General features: G+C 48.0%; 1 protein-coding gene across 1 annotated transcript; it reads right to left on the reverse strand.

Annotated features, from left to right (window-relative positions):
* Positions 1–18,688: 18,688 nt before the first annotated feature.
* On the reverse strand, positions 18,689–20,591 carry gas1a (growth arrest-specific 1a). Its single transcript, XM_029654937.2, has one exon. The coding sequence runs from the start codon at positions 20,010–20,012 to the stop codon at positions 19,212–19,214; it is 801 nt and encodes a 266-aa protein (XP_029510797.1). The 5' UTR covers positions 20,013–20,591; the 3' UTR covers positions 18,689–19,211.
* Between the last annotated feature and the right edge of the window lie 830 nt (positions 20,592–21,421).

The following is a 21,421-nucleotide window of genomic DNA, read 5'->3' on the forward strand; positions in this document are numbered from 1 at the left end:
TACAAATTGGTGCATTCACCTTATGACATTCAGTGGAACAGCCACTTTACAATAGTGCATCTAAATATTTTAAGGGGGGGGTGAGAAGGATTACTTTATCCTATCCTAGGTATTCCTTAAAGAGGTGGGGTTTCAGGTGTCTCCGGAAGGTGGTGATTGACTCCGCTGTCCTGGCGTCGTGAGGGAGTTTGTTCCACCATTGGGGGGCCAGAGCAGCGAACAGTTTTGACTGGGCTGAGCGGGAACTGTACTTCCTCAGTGGTAGGGAGGCGAGCAGGCCAGAGGTGGATGAACGCAGTGCCCTTGTTTGGGTGTAGGGCCTGATCAGAGCCTGGAGGTACTGAGGTGCCGTTCCCCTCACAGCTCCGTAGGCAAGCACCATGGTCTTGTAGTGGATGCAAGCTTCAACTGGAAGCCAGTGGAGAGAGCGGAGGAGAGGGGTGACGTGAGAGAACTTGGGAAGGTTGAACACCAGACGGGCTGCGGCGTTCTGGATGAGTTGTAGGGGTTTAATGGCACAGGCAGGGAGCCCAGCCAACAGCGAGTTGCAGTAATCCAGACGGGAGATGACAAGTGCCTGGATTAGGACCTGCGCCGCTTCCTGTGTGAGGCAGGGTCGTACTCTGCGGATGTTGTAGAGCATGAACCTACAGGAACGGGCCACCGCCTTGATGTTATTTGAGAACGAGAGGGTGTTGTCCAGGATCACGCCAAGGTTCTTAGCGCTCTGGGAGGAGGACACAATGGAGTTGTCAACCGTGATGGCGAGATCATGGAACGGGCAGTCCTTCCCCGGGAGGAAGAGCAGCTCCGTCTTGCCGAGGTTCAGCTTGAGGTGGTGATCCGTCATCCACACTGATATGTCTGCCAGACATGCAGAGATGCGATTCGCCACCTGGTCATCAGAAGGGGGAAAGGAGAAGATTCATTGTGTGTCGTCTGCATAGCAATGATAGGAGAGACCATGTGAGGTTATGACAGAGCCAAGTGACTTGGTGTATAGCGAGAATAGGAGAGGGCCTAGAACAGAGCCCTGGGGGACACCAGTGGTGAGAGCACGTGGTGAGGAGACAGATTCTCGCCACGCCACCTAGTAGGAGCGACCTGTCAGGTAGGACGCAATCCAAGCGTGGGCCGCGCCGGAGATGCCCAACTCGGAGAGGGTGGAGAGGAGGATCTGATGGTTCACAGTATCGAAGGCAGCCGATAGGTCTAGAAGGATGAGAGCAGAGGAGAGAGAGTTAGCTTTAGCAGTGCGGAGCGCCTCCGTGATACAGAGAAGAGCAGTCTCAGTTGAATGACTAGTCTTGAAACCTGACTGATTTGGATCAAGAAGGTCATTCTGAGAGAGATAGCGGGAGAGCTGGCCAAGGACGGCACGTTCAAGAGTTTTGGAGAGAAAAGAAAGAAGGGATACTGGTCTGTAGTTGTTGACATCGGAGGGATCGAGTGTAGGTTTTTTCAGAAGGGGTGCAACTCTCGCTCTCTTGAAGACGGAAGGGACGTAGCCAGCGGTCAGGGATGAGTTGATGAGCGAGGCGAGGTAAGGGAGAAGGTCTCCGGAAATGGTCTGGAGAAGAGAGGAGGGGATAGGGTCAAGCGGGCAGGTTGTTGGGCGGCCGGCCGTCACAAGACGCAAGATTTCATCTGGAGAGAGAGGGGAGAAAGAGGTCAGAGCACAGGGTAGGGCAGTGTGAGCAGAACCAGCGGTGTCGTTTGACTTAGCAAACGAGGATCGGATGTCGTCGACCTTCTTTTCAAAATGGTTGACGAAGTCATCTGCAGAGAGGGAGGAGGGGGGGAGGGGGAGGAGGATTCAGGAGGGAGGAGAAGGTGGCAAAGAGCTTCCTAGGGTTAGAGGCAGATGCTTGGAATTTAGAGTGGTAGAAAGTGGTTTTAGCAGCAGAGACAGAGGAGGAAAATGTAGAGAGGAGGGAGTGAAAGGATGCCAGGTCCGCAGGGAGGCGAGTTTTCCTCCATTTCCGCTCGGCTGCCCGGAGCCCTGTTCTGTGAGCTCGCAATGAGTCGTCGAGCCACGGAGCGGGAGGGGAGGACCGAGCCGGCCTGGAGGATAGGGGACATAGAGAGTCAAAGGATGCAGAAAGGGAGGAGAGGAGGGTTGAGGAGGCAGAATCAGGAGATAGGTTGGAGTAGGTTTGAGCAGAGGGAAGAGATGATAGGATGGAAGAGGAGAGAGTAGCGGGGGAGAGAGAGAGCGAAGGTTGGGACGGCGCGATACCATCCGAGTAGGGGCAGTGTGGGAAGTGTTGGATGAGAGCGAGAGGGAAAAGGATACAAGGTAGTGGTCGGAGACTTGGAGGGGAGTTGCAATGAGGTTAGTGGAAGAACAGCATCTAGTAAAGATGAGGTCGAGCGTATTGCCTGCCTTGTGAGTAGGGGGAAGGTGAGAGGGTGAGGTCAAAAGAGGAGAGGAGTGGAAAGAAGGAGGCAGAGAGGAATGAGTCAAAGGTAGACGTGGGGAGGTTAAAGTCGCCCAGAACTGTGAGAGGTGAGCCGTCCTCAGGAAAGGAGCTTATCAAGGCATCAAGCTCATTGATGAACTCTCCGAGGGAACCTGGAGGGCGATAAATGATAAGGATGTTAAGCTTGAAAGGGCTGGTAACTGTGACAGCATGGAATTCAAAGGAGGCGATAGACAGATGGGTAAGGGGAGAAAGAGAGAATGACCACTTGGGAGAGATGAGGATCCCGGGGCCACCACCCCGCTGACCAGAAGCTCTCGGGGTGTGCGAGAACACGTGGGCGGACGAAGAGAGAGCAGTAGGAGTAGCAGTGTTATCTGTGGTGATCCATGTTTCCGTCAGTGCCAAGAAGTCGAGGGACTGGAGGGAGGCATAGGCTGAGATGAACTCTGCCTTGTTGGCCGCAGATCGGCAGTTCCAGAGGCTACCGGAGACCTGGAACTCCACGTGGGTCGTGCGCGCTGGGACCACCAGATTAGGGTGGCCGCGGCCACGCGGTGTGGAGCGTTTGTATGGTCTGTGCAGAGAGGAGAGAACCGGGATAGACAGACACATAGTTGACAGGCTACAGAAGAGGCTACGCTAATGCAAAGGAGATTGGAATGACAAGTGGACTACACGTCTCGAATGTTCAGAAAGTTAAGCTTACGTAGCAAGAATCTTATTGACTAAAATGATTAAAATGATACAGTACTGCTGAAGTAGGCTAGCTGGCAGTGGCTGCGTTGTTGACTTTGTAGGCTAGCTGGCAGTGGCTGCGTTGTTGACACTACACTAATCAAGTCGTTCCGTTGAGTGTAATAGTTTTTACAGTGCTGCTATTCGGGGGCTAGCTGGCTAGCTAGCAGTGTTGATTACGTTACGTTGCGTTAAAAGAACGACAATAGCTGTCTAGCTAACCTAGAAAATCGCTCTAGACTACACAATTATCTTTGATACAAAGACGGCTATGTAGCTAGCTATGTAGCTAGCTACGATCAACACGAGAGGAATGTGGCAGGGTCTACAGTCAATCACGGATTACAAAAAGAAAAACCAGCCCCTTCGCAGACCACGATGTCTTGTTCCCAGACAGACTTAACAACTTCTTTGAGGACAATACAGTGCCACTGGCACGGCCTGCAACCAAAACATGCGGCCTCTCCTTCACTGCAGCAGACGTGAGTAAAACATTTAAACGTGTTAACCCTCGCAGGGCTGCCGGCCCAGATGGCATCCCTAGCCTCATCCTCAGAGCATGTGCAGACCAGCTGACTGGTGTGTTTACGGACATATTCAATCAATCCCTATACCAGTCTGCTGTTCCCACATGCTTCAAGAAGGCCACCATTGTTCCTGTTCCCAAGAAAGCTAAGGTAACTGTGCTAAACTAGTATCTCCCCGTAGCACTCACTTCCGTCATCATGAAGTGCTTTGAGAGACTAGACAAGGATCATATCACCTCCACCCTACCTGACACCCTAGATATCCTGGACCCACTCCAATTTGCTTACCGCCCAAATAGGTCCACAGACGATGCAATCTCAACCACACTGCACACTGCCCTAACCCATCTGGACAAGAGGAATACCGATGTAAGAATGCTGTTCATTGACTACAGCTCAGCATTTAACACCATAGTACCCTCCAATCTCATCATTAAACTCGAGAACCTGGGTCTCGACCCCGCCCTGTGCAACTGGGTCCTGGACTTTCTGACGGGATGCCCCCAGGTGGTGAGGATAGGAAACAACATCTCCACCCTGCTGATCCTCAACACTGGGGACCCACAAGGGTGAGTCCTCAGCCCTCTCCTGTACTCCCTGTTCACCCACGACTGCGTGGCCATGCAGGCCTCCAACTCAATCATAAAGTTCGCAGACGACACTACAGTGGTAGGCTTGATTACCAACAACGGCGAGACGGCCTACAGGGAGGCGAGGGCCTGGGAGTGTCAGGAAAATAACCTCACACTCAACATCAACAAAACAAAGGAGATGATTGTGGACTTCAGGAAACAGCAGAGGGAGCACCCCCCTATCCACATCGACGGGACAGTAGTGGTAGTTCATTTTAAGTTGCACATCCCGGACAAACTGAATTGGTCCACCCACACAGACAGCGTGGTGAAGAACGTGCAAAAGCGCCTCAGGAAGCTGAAGCAATTTGTCTTGTCACCAAAAACACTCACAAACTTCTACAGATGCACAATCGAGAGCATCCTGTCGGGCTGTATCATTGCCTGGTACGGCAACTGCTCCGCCCACAACCGTAAGGCTCTCCAGAGGGTAGTGAGGTCTGCACAATACATCACCGGGGGCAAACTACCTGCCCTCTAGGACACCTACACCACCTGATGTTACAGGAAGGCCATAAAGATCATCAAGGACAGAAACCACCCGAGCCACTGCCTGTTCACCCCGTTATCATCCAGAAGGCAAGGTCAGTACAGGTGCATCAAACCTGGGACCGAGAGACTGAAAAAGAGTGGCTGCTGCCAATATACTGACTCAAATCTCTAGCCACTTAATAATTAAAAATTTGATGTAATAAATGTATTACTAGTCACTATAAATAATGTCACTTTATATAATGTTTACATACCCTACATTACTCATCTCGTATGTATATACTGTACTCTATACCATCTACTGCATCTTGCCTATGCCGTTTGGCCATCGCTCATCCATATATTTATATGTACATATTCTTATTCATTCCTTTACACTTGTGTGTATAAGGTAGTTGTCACGCCCTGGTCTAAGTATTTTGTGTTTTTCTTCATGTATTGGGTCAGGCCAGGGTGTGGCATGGAGTTTTTGTATTGTGGTGTGTTTTGTCTGGGGGTTTTGGTGTGTATGTTAGTGGGATTGTAGCTTAGTGGGGTGTTCTAGGAAAGTCTATGGCTGTCTGGAGTGGTTCTCAATCAGAGGCAGGTGGTTATCGTTGTCTCTGATTGGGAACCATATTTAGGCAGCCATATTCTTTGGTTGTATTGTGGGTGATTGTCCTTAGTGTCTTGATGTCCTGATATTGTGTTAGTTTGCACCAGTTTAGGCTGTTTTCGGTTTTCATTACGTTTATTGTTTTGTTGAGTTTGTGTTTTGATTCGTGTTACGTTGTTTTATTAAACATGGATCGAAATCTACACGCTGCAGTTTGGTCCGACTCTCCTTCACCAATAGAAAACCGTGACAGTAGTTGTTGTGAAATTGTTAGATTACTTTTTAGATATTACCGCACTGTCGGAACTAGAAGCATAAGTATTTCGCTTCACTCGCAATAACATCTGCTAACCATGTGTATGTGACCAACAAAATTTGATTTGATTTGATTCTCCCCGATCGCTAAGTTTGACCCAGTGGCCAGCTCTCGGAAGAGTCTTGGTGATTCTGAACTTCTGCCATTTATGAAGGCAACTGTGTTCTAGGGGACCTTCGATGCAGCAGAAATGTTTTTCTCCCCTTCAGAAGATCTATGCCTTGACATAATCCTATCTCGGAGCTTTCTCCCCTTCAGAAGATCTATGCCTTGACATAATCCTATCTCGGAGCTTTCTCCCCTTCAGAAGATCTATGCCTTGACATAATCCAATCTCGGAGCTTTCTCCCCTTCAGAAGATCTATGCCTTGACATAATCCCATCTCGGAGCTCTACGTTTCTGTTTTATTTATTTGTCATTGATTTGTAATACATTTGCAAAATGTTCTAAAATCCTGTTTTTATTACATTACAGCCTCTAAAATGTATTACATTTAAAAAAAATCCTCAATCTACACACAATACCCCACGATGACATCACAATACCCCACGATGACATCACAATACCCCACGATGACATCACAATACCCCACGATGACATCACAATATCCCACAATGACATCACAATACCCCACGATGACATCACAATATCCCACAATGACATCACAATACCCCACGATGACATCACAATACCCCACGATGACATCACAATACCCCACAATGACATCACAATACCCCACGATGACATCACAATACCCCACCATGACATCACAATACCCCACGATGACATCACAATACCCCACCATGACATCACAATACCCCACAATGACATCACAATATCCCACAATGACATCACAATACCCCACAATGACATCACAATACCCCACGATGACAATACCCCACGATGACATCACAATACCCCACAATGACATCACAATACCCCACAATGACATCACAATATCCCACGATGACATCACAATACCCCACAATGACATCACAATACCCCACGATGACATCACAATACCCCACAATGACATCACAATACCCCACGATGACATCACAATACCCCACAATGACATCACAATACCCCACGATGACATCACAATACCCCACGATGACATCACAATACCCCACGATGACATCACAATACCCCACAATGACATCACAATACCCCACGATGACATCACAATACCCCACAATGACATCACAATACCCCACAATGACATCACAATACCCCACAATGACATCACAATACCCCACGTTGACATCACAATACCCCACAATGACATCACAATACCCCACAATGACATCACAATACCCCACAATGACATCACAATACCCCACGATGACATCACAATACCCCATAATGACATCACAATACCCCACAATGACATCACAATACCCCACAATGACATCACAATACCCCACAATGACATCACAATACCCCACAATGACATCACAATACCCCACGATGACATCACAATACCCCACCATGACATCACAATACCCCACAATGACATCACAATACCACACAATGACATCACAATACCCCATAATAACTTCTCAATACCCCACAATGACAAAGCGAACATTTAAAAGGTCTGAATACTTTCCAAATGCACTGTAGTGGTAGGCCTACTGTATTAATCAAATACTTGTTATTCATTACTCTGTAGGGATGTTTTATGAAAAGTAGTTTAGTGAGAATTTTTGCAACATCCATTGATACAGTCCACATTATACACCGGAGCATGCTGGGCCTTTTCACAGTGTTGTAACTTACTGGATAAATGAAGAGAGAAAGAAAAAGAAAGAGAGAGAGTATTCCCTCCAGCTGTGAGAGGAGAAGAGAGGAGAAGAGAAAAGAAGAGAAGAGAAGAGAAGAGAAGAGAAGAGAAGAGAGGAGAAGAGAAGAGAAGAGAAGAGAAGAGAAGAGAAGAGAAGAGAAGAGAAGAGAAGAGAGGAGAAGAGAGGAGAAGAGAAGAGAAGAGAAGAGAAGAGAAGAGAAGAGAAGAGAAGAGAAGAGAAGAGAAGAGAAGAGGAGAGAGAGAGGAGAGGAGAGGAGAAGAGAAGAGAAGAGAAGAGAAGAGAAGAGAAGAGAAGAGAAGAGAAGAGAAGAGAAGAGAAGAGAAGAGAAGAGAAGAGAAGAGAAGAGAAGAGAAGAGAAGAGAGGAGAGGAGAGGAGAGGAGAGGAGAGGAGAGGAGAGGAGAGGAGAGGAGAGGAGAAGAGAAGAGAAGAGAAGAGAAGAGAAGAGAAGAGAAGAGAAGAGAAGAGAAGAGAAGAGAAGAGAAGAGAAGAGAAGAGAAGAGAAGAGAAGAGAAGAGAAGAGAAGAGAAGAGAAGAGAAGAGAAGAGAAGAGAAGAGAAGAGAAGAGAAGAGAAGAGAAGAGAAGAGAAGAGAAGAGAGGAGAGGAGAGGAGAGGAGAGGAGAGGAGAGGAGAGGAGAGGAGAGGAGAGGAGAGGAGAGGAGAAGGAGAGGAGAAGGAGACGAGATCCAGCTAGAGGAGATCTTTACCACATGCTTCCACACAGCTTCTCTGTGTAGAACGAGGCTGAGAAAATGAAGTGTTGGGGTATTTTGGAGCTGTGCTTAACATTACCATGACAATAGTGCCACTCGACTTCTCCTCCATCTAGCTTTCCAGACCAAGGGCCCTTGTCCTGTTCGAATAAAACTTTTTGCAGCAATCACTGACATGACGTTCTGTTCTATTTTGTTCCCCCGAGCAGAGACAGAGGTAATAGGTGCTTTAAACTGTTCCAAGAGGAGAAATGTATCCTACACTAGTCAGAGAGATGTGAAATCTATCTTACTCTAGTCAGAGAGATGTGATATCTATCCTACTCTAGTCAGAGAGATGTGAAATCTATCTTACTCTAGTCAGAGAGATGTGAAATCTATCTTACTCTAGTCAGAGAGATGTTGTGAAATGTATCCTACTCTAGTCAGAGAGATGTGAAATCTATCTTACTCTAGTCAGAGAGATGTGATATCTATCCTACTCTAGTCAGAGAGATGTGAAATCTATCTTACTCTAGTCAGAGAGATGTGAAATCTATCTTACTCTAGTCAGAGAGATGTTGTGAAATGTATTCTACTCTAGTCAGAGAGATGTGAAATCTATCTTACTCTAGTCAGAGAGATGTGAAATCTATCTTACTCTAGTCAGAGAGATGTTGTGAAATGTATTCTACTCTAGTCAGAGAGATGTGAAATCTATCTTACTCTAGTCAGAGAGATGTGAAATCTATCTTACTCTAGTCAGAGAGATGTGAAATCTATCTTACTCTAGTCAGAGAGATGTTGTGAAATGTATCCTACTCTAGTCAGAGAGATGTGAAATCTATCCTACTCTAGTCAGAGAGATGTTGTGAAATGTATCCTACTCTAGTCAGAGAGATGTTGTGAAATGTATTCTACTCTAGTCAGAGAGATGTTGTGAAATGTATCCTACTCTAGTCAAAGAGATCTTATGCCAAATGCTAAGAAATAAACAAACAAATAAACAAATTAACATTGTGTTTTTGCACCATAGGAAAAACATTTAATAAAAATGTAAAGCCCTAATTTAACAAATGATTAATTCCTTAATACATGATTATAAATCCATAACAAATGGTGAAGTAATGATAATAATGGTGGTTATGATGTAATAATGTGAATATTACTGAACAATAGGATAGAATAACTTTAGCTAACTGTTTCACCATAATTAAACTCTGCTGCAGTAGGGAAGAGGGCCGTCCTAAATGCTGTTGTTATGTTGCACCATTATTAGACTCTGCTGCAGTAGGGAAGAGGGCCGTCCTAAATGCTGTTGTTATGTTGCACCATTATTAGACTCTGCTGCAGTAGAGAAGAGGGCCGTCCTAAATGCTGTTGTTATGTTGCACCATAATTAAACTCTGCTGCAGTAGAGAAGAGGGCCGTCCTAAACGCTGTTGTTATGTTGCACCATTATTAGACTCTGCTGCAGTAGAGAAGAGGGCCGTCCTAAATGCTGTTGTTATGTTGCACCATTATTAGACTCTGCTGCAGTAGAGAAGAGGGCCGTCCTAAATGCTGTTGTTATGTTGCACCATTATTAGACTCTGCTGCAGTAGAGAAGAGGGCCGTCCTAAATGCTGTTGTTATGTTGCACCATTATTAGACTCTGCTGCAGTAGAGAAGAGGGCCGTCCTAAATGCTGTTGTTATGTTGCACCATAATTAGACTCTGCTGCAGTAGGGAAGAGGGCCGTCCTAAATGCTGTTGTTATGTTGCACCATTATTAGACTCTGCTGCAGTAGGGAAGAGGGCCGTCCTAAATGCTGTTGTTATGTTGCACCATTATTAGACTCTGCTGCAGTAGAGAAGAGGGCCGTCCTAAATGCTGTTGTTATGTTGCACCATTATTAGACTCTGCTGCAGTAGAGAAGAGGGCCGTCCTAAATGCTGTTGTTATGTTGCACCATTATTAGACTCTGCTGCAGTAGAGAAGAGGGCCGTCCTAAATGCTGTTGTTATGTTGCACCATAATTAGACTCTGCTGCAGTAGGGAAGAGGGCCGTCCTAAATGCTGTTGTTATGTTGCACCATTATTAGACTCTGCTGCAGTAGGGAAGAGGGCCGTCCTAAATGCTGTTGTTATGTTGCACCATAATTAAACTCTGCTGCAGTAGGGAAGAGGGCCGTCCTAAATGCTGTTGTTATGTTGCACCATTATTAGACTCTGCTGCAGTAGGGAAGAGGGCCGTCCTAAATGCTGTTGTTATGTTGCACCATTATTAGACTCTGCTGCAGTAGAGAAGAGGGCCGTCCTAAATGCTGTTGTTATGTTGCACCATTATTAGACTCTGCTGCAGTAGAGAAGAGGGCCGTCCTAAATGCTGTTGTTATGTTGCACCATTATTAGACTCTGCTGCAGTAGAGAAGAGGGCCGTTCTAAATGCTGTTGTTATGTTGCACCATTATTAGACTCTGCTGCAGTAGAGAAGAGGGCCGTCCTAAATGCTGTTGTTATGTTGCACCATTATTAGACTCTGCTGCAGTAGAGAAGAGGGCCGTCCTAAATGCTGTTGTTATGTTGCACCATAATTAAACTCTGCTGCAGTAGAGAAGAGGGCCGTCCTAAATGCTGTTGTTATGTTGCACCATTATTAGACTCTGCTGCAGTAGAGAAGAGGGCCGTCCTAAATGCTGTTGTTATGTTGCACCATTATTAGACTCTGCTGCAGTAGAGAAGAGGGCCGTCCTAAATGCTGTTGTTATGTTGCACCATTATTAGACTCTGCTGCAGTAGAGAAGAGGGCCGTCCTAAATGCTGTTGTTATGTTGCACCATTATTAGACTCTGCTGCAGTAGAGAAGAGGGCCGTCCTAAATGCTGTTGTTATGTTGCACCATTATTAGACTCTGCTGCAGTAGAGAAGAGGGCCGTCCTAAATGCTGTTGTTATGTTGCACCATTATTAGACTCTGCTGCAGTAGAGAAGAGGGCCGTCCTAAATGCTGTTGTTATGTTGCACCATTATTAGACTCTGCTGCAGTAGAGAAGAGGGCCGTCCTAAATGCTGTTGTTATGTTGCACCATAATTAAACTCTGCTGCAGTAGAGAAGAGGGCCGTCCTAAATGCTGTTGTTATGTTGCATCATTATTAGACTCTGCTGCAGTAGAGAAGAGGGCCGTCCTAAATGCTGTTGTTATGTTGCACCATTATTAGACTCTGCTGCAGTAGAGAAGAGGGCCGTCCTAAATGCTGTTGTTATGTTGCACCATTATTAGACTCTGCTGCAGTAGAAAGAGGGCCGTCCTAAATGCTGTTGTTATGTTGCACCATAATTAAACTCTGCTGCAGTAGAGAAGAGGGCCGTCCTAAATGCTGTTGTTATGTTGCACCATTATTAGACTCTGCTGCAGTAGAGAAGAGGGCCGTCCTAAATGCTGTTGTTATGTTGCACCATTATTAGACTCTGCTGCAGTAGAGAAGAGGGCCGTCCTAAATGCTGTTGTTATGTTGCACCATTATTAGACTCTGCTGCAGTAGAGAAGAGGGCCGTCCTAAATGCTGTTGTTATGTTGCACCATTATTAGACTCTGCTGCAGTAGAGAAGAGGGCCGTCCTAAATGCTGTTGTTATGTTGCACCATAATTAGACTCTGCTGCAGTAGAGAAGAGGGCCGTCCTAAATGCTGTTGTTATGTTGCACCATTATTAGACTCTGCTGCAGTAGAGAAGAGGGCCGTGTTTGTGTTTATATTCATCTTAAACTTCAGTCCATATTTGGGGAGGGGTGAGGTGAGGGGTGAGGGATGAGGGAGGGGTGAGGTGAGGGGTGAGGTGAGGGTGAGGAAGGGGGTGAGGTGAGGGGTGAGGGGAGGGATGAGGGATGAGGGGAGGGTGATGTGAGGTGAGGGGTGAGGGATGAGGGGAGGGGTGAGGGGTGAGGTGTGAGGTGAGGGGTGAGGAGGGGGGTGAGGGGTGAGGGAGGGGTGAGGTGAGGGGTGAGGGGAGGGGTGAGGTGCGGGGTGAAGAGGGGGTGAGGTGAGGGGTGAGGGGTGAGGTATGAGGGTGAGGATGAGGGATGAGGGGTGAGGTGAGGGGTGAAGAGGGGGTGAGGTGAGGGGTGAGGGGAGGGGTGAGGGATGAGGGGAGGGGTGAGGTGAGGGGTGAGGTGAGGGGTGAGGTATGAGGGGTGAGGGATGAGGGATGAGGGGTGAGGAGGGGGTGAGGTGAGGGGTGAGGGGTGAGGGATGAGGGGAGGGGTGAGGTGAGGGGTGAGGGATGAGGGGAGGGGTGAGGGATGAGGGGTGAGTTGAGGGGTGAGGTGAGGGGTGAGGGATGAGGGAAGGGGTGAGGTGAGGGGTGAGGTGAGGGGTGAGGAGGGGGTGAGGGGTGAGGGGTGAGGAGGGGGTGAGGTGAGGGTGAGGTGAGGGGTGAGGAGGGGGTGAGGGGAGGGGTGAGGGGTGAGGTGAGGGGAGGGGTGAGGGGTGAGGTGAGGTGAGGGGTGAGGGATGAGGGGAGGGGTGAGGTGAGGGGTGAGGAGGGGGTGAGGGGTGAGGTGAGGGGTGAGGAGGGGGTGAGGTGAGGGGTGAGGGGTGAGGAGGGGGTGAGGTGAGGGGTGAGGTGAGGGGTGAGGAGGGGGTGAGGGGTGAGGTGAGGGGTGAGGGAGGGGGTGAGGGGGGTGAGGTGAGGTGAGGGGTGAGGAGGGGGGGTGAGGTGAGGGGTGAGGTGAGGGGTGAGGAGGGGGGTGAGGTGAGGGGTGAGGTGAGGTGAGGGGTGAGGAGGTGGGTGAGGTGAGGGGTGAGGTGAGGTGAGGGGTGAGGAGGGGGAGAGTAAAAGGGTTGATTTATCAGTGACAGATGTGTTTGACAACAGTCAGTTAATAAACTGAGTCACTGCTTCATTCAACCATTTAAACTGAGTCACTGCTCCATTCAACCAGTTAAACTGAGTCACTGCTTCATTCAACCATTTAAACTGAGTCACTGCTCCATTCAACCAGTTAAACTGAGTCACTGCTTCATTCAACCATTTAAACTGAGTCACTGCTCCATTCAACCAGTTAAACTGAGTCACTGCTTCATTCAACCAGTTAAACTGAGTCATTGCTCCATTCAACCAGTTAAACTGAGTCACTGCTTCATTAAACCAGTTAAACTGAGTCATTGCTCCATTCAACCAGTTAAACTGAGTCACTTCTTCACTCAACCAGTTAAACTGAGCCACTGCTTCACTCAACCAGTTAAACTGAGTCACTGCTTCACTCAACCAGTTAAACTGAGTCACTGAATTACTGACTTGCAGCATAAAGAAGACCTCTGCAGAAATCTGACAACACTCCTTTCCCAACTCTGTCAGCCTGAAAACAATTCTACATGACCGGTTGTATTAGACGTAGTGCATTGTAAAGGCCTATAGCTTATATTCTATATAAAGATACATTAACCTTGTGTAGATATGATGAAGTATGAGGGAAAAAAACTGCAACCAGTGAATTGAAACTAAAAGAGTATTTCCTGAAAGTGTCGTCTGCAAAACTTGAGTCTGTTCCATATCTGGTTAACTTGGCATGGCCCGCAGCTGGGTTGTTGTTTGGGATGGCCCGCAGCTGGGTTGTTGTTTGGGATGGCCCGCAGCTGGGTTGTTGTTTGGGATGGCCCGCAGCTGGGTTGTTGTTTGGCATGGCCCGCAGCTGGGTTGTTGTTTGGGATGGCCCGCAGCTGGGTTGTTGTTTGGGATGGCCCGCAGCTGGGTTGTTGTTTGGGATGGCCCGCAGCTGGGTTGTTGTTTGGGATGGCCCGCAGCTGGGTTGTTGTTTGGGATGGCCCGCAGCTGGGTTGTTGTTTGGGATGGCCCGCAGCTGGGTTGTTGTTTGGGATGGCCCGCAGCTGGGTTGTTGTTTGGGATGGCCCGCAGCTGGGTTGTTGTTTGGCATGGCCCGCAGCTGGGTTGTTGTTTGGGATGGCCCGCAGCTGGGTTGTTGTTTGGGATGGCCCGCAGCTGGGTTGTTGTTTGGGATGGCCCGCAGCTGGGTTGTTGTTTGGGATGGCCCGCAGCTGGGTTGTTGTTTGGGATGGCCCGCAGCTGGGTTGTTGTTTGGGATGGCCCGCAGCTGGGTTGTTGTTTGGGATGGCCCGCAGCTGGGTTGTTGTTTGGGATGGCCCGCAGCTGGGTTGTTGTTTGGGATGGCCCGCAGCTGGGTTGTTGTTTGGCATGGCCCGGCTGGGTTGTTGTTTGGGATGGCCCGCAGCTGGGTTGTTGTTTGGGATGGCCCGCAGCTGGGTTGTTGTTTGGGATGGCCCGCAGCTGGGTTGTTGTTTGGGATGGCCCGCAGCTGGGTTGTTGTTTGGGATGGCCCGCAGCTGGGTTGTTGTTTGGGATGGCCCGCAGCTGGGTTGTTGTTTGGGATGGCCCGCAGCTGGGTTGTTGTTTGGGATGGCCCGCAGCTGGGTTGTTGTTTGGCATGGCCCGCAGCTGGGTTGTTGTTTGGGATGGCCCGCAGCTGGGTTGTTGTTTGGGATGGCCCGCAGCTGGGTTGTTGTTTGGGATGGCCCGCAGCTGGGTTGTTGTTTGGGATGGCCCGCAGCTGGGTTGTTGTTTGGGATGGCCCGCAGCTGGGTTGTTGTTTGGGATGGCCCGCAGCTGGGTTGTTGTTTGGGATGGCCCGCAGCTGGGTTGTTGTTTGGGATGGCCCGCAGCTGGGTTGTTGTTTGGGATGGCCCGCAGCTGGGTTGTTGTTTGGGATGGCCCGCAGCTGGGTTGTTGTTTGGCATGGCCCGCAGCTGGGTTGTTGTTTGGGATGGCCCGCAGCTGGGTTGTTGTTTGGGATGGCCCGCAGCTGGGTTGTTGTTTGGGATGGCCCGCAGCTGGGTTGTTGTTTGGGATGGCCCGCAGCTGGGTTGTTGTTTGGGATGGCCCGCAGCTGGGTTGTTGTTTGGGATGGCCCGCAGCTGGGTTGTTGTTTGGGATGGCCCGCAGCTGGGTTGTTGTTTGGGATGGCCCGCAGCTGGGTTGTTGTTTGGGATGGCCCGCAGCTGGGTTGTTGTTTGGGATGGCCCGCAGCTGGGTTGTTGTTTGGGATGGCCCGCAGCTGGGTTGTTATTTGGGATGGTCGCGCAGCTGGGTTGTTGTTTGGGATGGTCGCGCAGCTGGGTTGTTGTTTGGGATGGCCCGCAGCTGGGTTGTTGTTTGGGATGGTCGCGCAGCTGGGTTGTTGTTTGGGATGGCCCTCAGCTGGGTTGTTGTTTGGGATGGCCCGCAGCTGGGTTGTTGTTTGGGATGGTCGCGCAGCTGGGTTGTTGTTTGGGATGGCCCGCAGCTGGGTTGTTCTTTGGGATGGTCGCGCAGCTGGGTTGTTGTTTGGGATGGCCCGCAGCTGGGTTGTTGTTTGGGATGGTCGCGCAGCTGGGTTGTTGTTTGGGATGGTCACGCAGCTGGGTTGTTGTTTGGGATGGTCGCGCAGCTGGGTTGTTGTTTGGGATGGCCCTCAGCTGGGTTGTTGTTTGGGATGGCCCTCAGCTGGGTTGTTGTTTGGGATGGCCCTCAGCTGGGTTGTTGTTTGGGATGGCCCTCAGCTGGGTTGTTGTTTGGGATGGCCCGCAGCTGGGTTGTTGTTTGGGATGGCCCGCAGCTGGGTTGTTGTTTGGGATGGCCCGCAGCTGGGTTGTTGTTTGGGATGGTCGCGCAGCTGGGTTGTTGTTTGGGATGGCCCGCAGCTGGGTTGTTGTTTGGGATGGTCGCGCAGCTGGGTTGTTGTTTGGGATGGTCGCGCAGCTGGGTTGTTGTTTGGGATGGTCGCGCAGCTGGGTTGTTGTTTGGGATGGCCCGCAGCTGGGTTGTTGTTTGGGATGGCCCGCAGCTGGGTTGTTGTTTGGGATGGCCCGCAGCTGGGTTGTTGTTTGGGATGGTCGCGCAGCTGGGTTGTTGTTTGGGATGGTCGCGCAGCCCAAGGCCTTTGATTGGAGAGAGCGATCAGTAGATAAATAAACAGGTCTATCTGGAAGCGAGTCAAATCTTTAACCCCCAAAACAGGGCAAAACGCTCCTTTTGTGTTGCTTTTTGAAAGACACCCAAATGTCAATGTTTATTCCTTCTGATGAACAGGACTATTTAGAAAGAGAGAGCAGCAGCAACACTCCAAGCTCCTCCTGACGTAACAGTAGCCCAGTTTCAATGCTACAAGGTACAATCCTGCTGCGTGGGTTATTTGTGTTTTATATCAAACGGTCAACCAGATTAGTAAATAACTAATAACCCATTTCCATGTTCTCCAAAAATAGTGAGTCAATATAACAGAAAAGCAGTAACATTAGGGTGAATGAACAAACAGAACAACAGAACAACAGTAACACATGCCATAATATGGGTCGTCTACATCACCGAGCCAGTCAGTCTTATAGTGGAGTTAGAGGGTTTTTCTAAACAGCGAATACATATTCATGTAACAATCGAATCTTCTCTGGATTGATATGCTTTAATACACTATTCAGGTGTCTTAAAAATACAAAACAACAACACAGCAATTCCTTTAAAACCTGAACTTTTTTTCCTTATGTTTTTGACAGGAATCATATTTATTCAACATTTGTATTGAAAGTTTGGATGTGACATTGACACTAGACTCACACTGGTTGAATCAACATTGTTTCAACATCATTGAACCAACGCGGAATAGACGTTGAATTGACGTCTGTCCCCAGGGGAATATAGGATTAATAAATTACTTTAAAAAAAATGCATTTATTTACCAATATACAATATGTACAAGTCCACCATATAGTTTCATTAAATACATAGAGATGGCCATCAGTCACCCAATATCAATGATATTATGTTAAAATATTAAAATATAGGCAGTGAACTGTTTTTTATAAAAACCTTGCATTGTTTAATCTCTACTACAGCAGGCCTGATGTGACATGTAGTATATACATGGACTACAGCAGGCCTGATGTGACATGTAGTATATACATGGACTACAGCAGGCCTGATGTGACATGTAGTATATACATGGACTACAGCAGGCCTGATGTGACATGTAGTATATACATGGTCTACAGCAGGCCTGATGTGACATGTAGTATATACATGGTCTACAGCAGGCCTGATGTGACATGTATTATATACATGGACTACAGCAGGCCTGATGTGACATGTAGTATATACATGGTCTACAGCAGGCCTGATGTGACATGTAGTATATACATGGACTACAGCAGGCCTGATGTGACATGTAGTATATACATGGACTACAGCAGGCCTGATGTGACATGTAGTATATACATGGACTACAGCAGGCCTCATGTGACATGTAGTATATACATGGACTACAGCAGGCCTGATGTGACATGTAGTATATACATGGACTACAGCAGGCCTGATGTGACATGTAGTATATACATGGACTACAGCAGGCCTGATGTGACATGTAGTATATACATGGACTACAGCAGGCCTGATGTGACATGTAGTATATACATGGACTACAGCAGGCCTGATGTGACATGTAGTATATACATGGACTACAGCAGGCCTGATGTGACATGTAGTATATACATGGACTACAGCAGGCCTGATGTGACATGTAGTATATACATGGACTACAGCAGGCCTGATGTGACATGTAGTATATACATGGTCTACAGCAGGCCTGATGTGACATGTAGTATATACATGGACTACAGCAGGCCTGATGTGACATGTAGTATATACATGGACTACAGCAGGCCTGATGTGACATGTAGTATATACATGGACTACAGCAGGCCTGATGTGACATGTAGTATATACATGGACTACAGCAGGCCTGATGTGACATGTAGTATATACATGGACTACAGCAGGCCTGATGTGACATGTAGTATATACATGGTCTACAGCAGGCCTGATGTGACATGTAGTATATACATGGACTACAGCAGGCCTGATGTGACATGTAGTATATACATGGACTACAGCAGGCCTGATGTGACATGTAGTATATACATGGACTACAGCAGGCCTGATGTGACATGTAGTATATACATGGACTACAGCAGGCCTGATGTGACATGTAGTATATACATGGACTACAGCAGGCCTGATGTGACATGTAGTATATACATGGACTACAGCAGGCCTGATGTGACATGTAGTATATACATGGACTACAGCAGGCCTGATGTGACATGTAGTATATACATGGACTACAGCAGGCCTGATGTGACATGTAGTATATACATGGACTACAGCAGGCCTGATGTGACATGTAGTATATACATGGACTACAGCAGGCCTGATGTGACATGTAGTATATACATGGTCTACAGCAGGCCTGATGTGACATGTAGTATATACATGGACTACAGCAGGCCTGATGTGACATGTAGTATATACATGGACTACAGCAGGCCTGATGTGACATGTAGTATATACATGGACTACAGCAGGCCTGATGTGACATGTAGTATATACATGGACTACAGCAGGCCTGATGTCCATGTAGTATATACATGGTCTACAGCAGGCCTGATGTGACATGTAGTATATACATGGTCTACAGCAGGCCTGATGTGACATGTAGTATATACATGGACTACAGCAGGCCTGATGTCCATGTAGTATATACATGGTCTACAGCAGGCCTGATGTCCATGTCTCCATTTCTGATTGTTTTTTAAAATAAAGGACATTTTTCTTCAGGCCAGTGATACAACAAGGTTCCATAATGTTATTGAATATAATTTTTTGCATAGAAAATACTAACTGGATTCGATATCTTTCAGTACAGAAAAAAGGTCATACTTTAAAAAAGCACGTTTGGTTATGTAACAAATATTACATTTGCTGTTCTTCGGAGTAGTAGCTTCTTCCTTCAATAGCATTGGGCCAGACTGACTGGCGTCTGTTTGGAAAGGCAAGAGTTTCAACTTTGTCTGAACAACTGTCTGAGTTTGTAAGGCCATCAATGTGTTTATCTGTCCAACAGTCTGAAATATATATATATATATGTTTTACTATGAGGAGAGTTTAAAGAAGAGGCACTAGTAGAATCAGGACAGATACAGTCACCGTTGTCACAACACCACAGGTTCCCACAGCAGAGCCACCTGAACCGGCGCTCCTCCCCACGAACTCTGGTTCTGACACCGGGAAGTCCCCATCATCTTCCTCGTAGTCCTCTGACCCGCTGCCGTCCTCCACCGTCACAGGAGCTTCGAAGCACAGGTTCTTCATGCTAATCTTGACATACTCGCAGATGGTCCTCTCGATCCCGTCGCACACGCACGAATCCAACAGCTCCGCTTTGGGTATTTTGCGCATGTCTGCAATCACATTCCGACAAGCATTCGTGCAAGTTGCCCCGCTGAAAAGCTTCCCGCAGTAGATTAAATAGTCTCGCATGGCAGAGCTGCACGGCTGGTCTCTTTCACACTGCATCCGGGCCTCGGTGCAGCCCATGTTGCTAGTCCTGGGGAGGCACGGCTCGATGGCCCGCTTGGTGTTCCGGCAGATGGGGTCCGATGCACAGCTGCAGTCCTCAAGCGCAGGCCCGTTCTTCGTCAGGTTGAGCTGCACCAGAGAGGAGATGCAGTGACTGGGACACCTCTTCCTGTCCCCTCTCAGAACAGCAGCGCACGCCTGCATGTACTGTCCATATGCGTAATGGCACTCAGGCTCTGTCTGACAGTTCATGATGGCCTGCCAGCAGATTAACCTGCGGCTGTGGGAGGAGGATGCCACCGATAAGCAGCCCAAAAACAAAAACAGACAACCGACAGGCCACACCAACATGCGGGAGCTGTGAGCCAAAGCCTCAAAACTGGCCATTTTAGTGATGGCTGTGACTGAAAGGATAAAATTACACCAGCTTCATCCCTACGTATTTCATACTTCCAAAGACTGCACTAGACATAAAATATCAACATTCCAAGATAGGTAGTGTGTAAAGAGCAGAGCAGACTGCTGTACAGATCCCGTTCTGAAGTAGCTTCACTGCTCTGTTTGAAAACTCCGACAAAAGTGGTTGGAAGAAAGTTATCCATAAGTGCCCAAATAAAATGAAAACAAACAGTTTTTGAAGAAAAAGCACACAACTGTTGGTTACCCATTGGTTCATTCCATTCCAGTATGTGTAGTGGAACCCCTCGGCTGCCTCCGCTCCTGTGCTTTCCTGATCTCGTCTTCCACTATTCTAGCAGCCGCTTCCCGTCCCCTCTCTCCTCTCCGTGGACAGAGCTGAGCGCTCAATGAGTCCGTCCATAGGCTATAAGGAGCTATTACTCCGCAGAGACTGTACGTCCACGAGACAGCGCTTATCACCGGTAATTACGTATACATAGGAACACAAACAAGTATCAGAGGCAAACAGAAACTCTGCTTCTCCCAAAGTGATCTCTCTCTCTCTCTCTCTCTCTTGCTCCGTTTGTCTTTCTCTACCCCCCCCCCCCCCCCTCCCCTCCCCTCCCCTCCCCTCCCCTCCCCTGTTGGCCCTGGCTGCCGAACTTCAGCAGCTTTCTTTTCTATTGGCCAGCCGCCTGTTGTAAATGTCGTCGGGCTATGGGCGGGACTCTGGGGGTGGAGTTTTCCTCCTCATTCCCTCTCTCCAAACGATCAACCTCAGAGAGGACAGAGGATCAACGCGTTGAACCAATGAACTCGCTTCGTGCATAATTAACAAGTTATTCCACAGTCACGGATAGGCCGATGCTATAGTATAAGCATAGATAGGAAATAAACACAATAATTGGTTCAAAGTTTTCTTTGTGAAAAAGGAGGGTTGCCGCTGCAGATATGGGGTGCTCTGCATAACATAAAACACACACACAGAAAACAAACAAATAACAATATATACTGGTAATGTTAGTTAGATAACAAGGTCAACGGCAACAGAGCAACACAGCAAAGCTAAGAAAACAATGCAAAAAGTAAAACATATTTGAACCAAGTTTCAACTACAGTGAGCTTATGGGGGACTGAGTCAGTATCAATCTTGGGAACTTCATAGTCAAGTAAACTAAACGGGCCTATTGCAACGGATATTGGCCAAGGTACTAACACAAGATAATCTCTGCTTATTAAAAGATCAATATGCTTAAAATCACTCGCACAGCTGATCAGCAACCATCACTAACCACTGGGATTTATATCATTTACTAGACTAAAGGGGATTTAGATCATTTCCTAGACTAAGGGGGATTTAGATCCTATATTAGACTAATGGGGATTTAGATCCTATA

This window comes from Oncorhynchus nerka, linkage group LG13, assembly GCF_034236695.1.
Source record: "Oncorhynchus nerka isolate Pitt River linkage group LG13, Oner_Uvic_2.0, whole genome shotgun sequence".
NCBI lineage: Eukaryota > Metazoa > Chordata > Actinopteri > Salmoniformes > Salmonidae > Oncorhynchus > Oncorhynchus nerka.

Excerpts from the sequence above, each read along its gene's own strand:
- gas1a (XM_029654937.2), bottom strand. The coding sequence starts at position 20,012 with ATGGCCAGTTTTGAGGCTTTGGCTCACAGCTCCCGCATGTTGGTGTGG.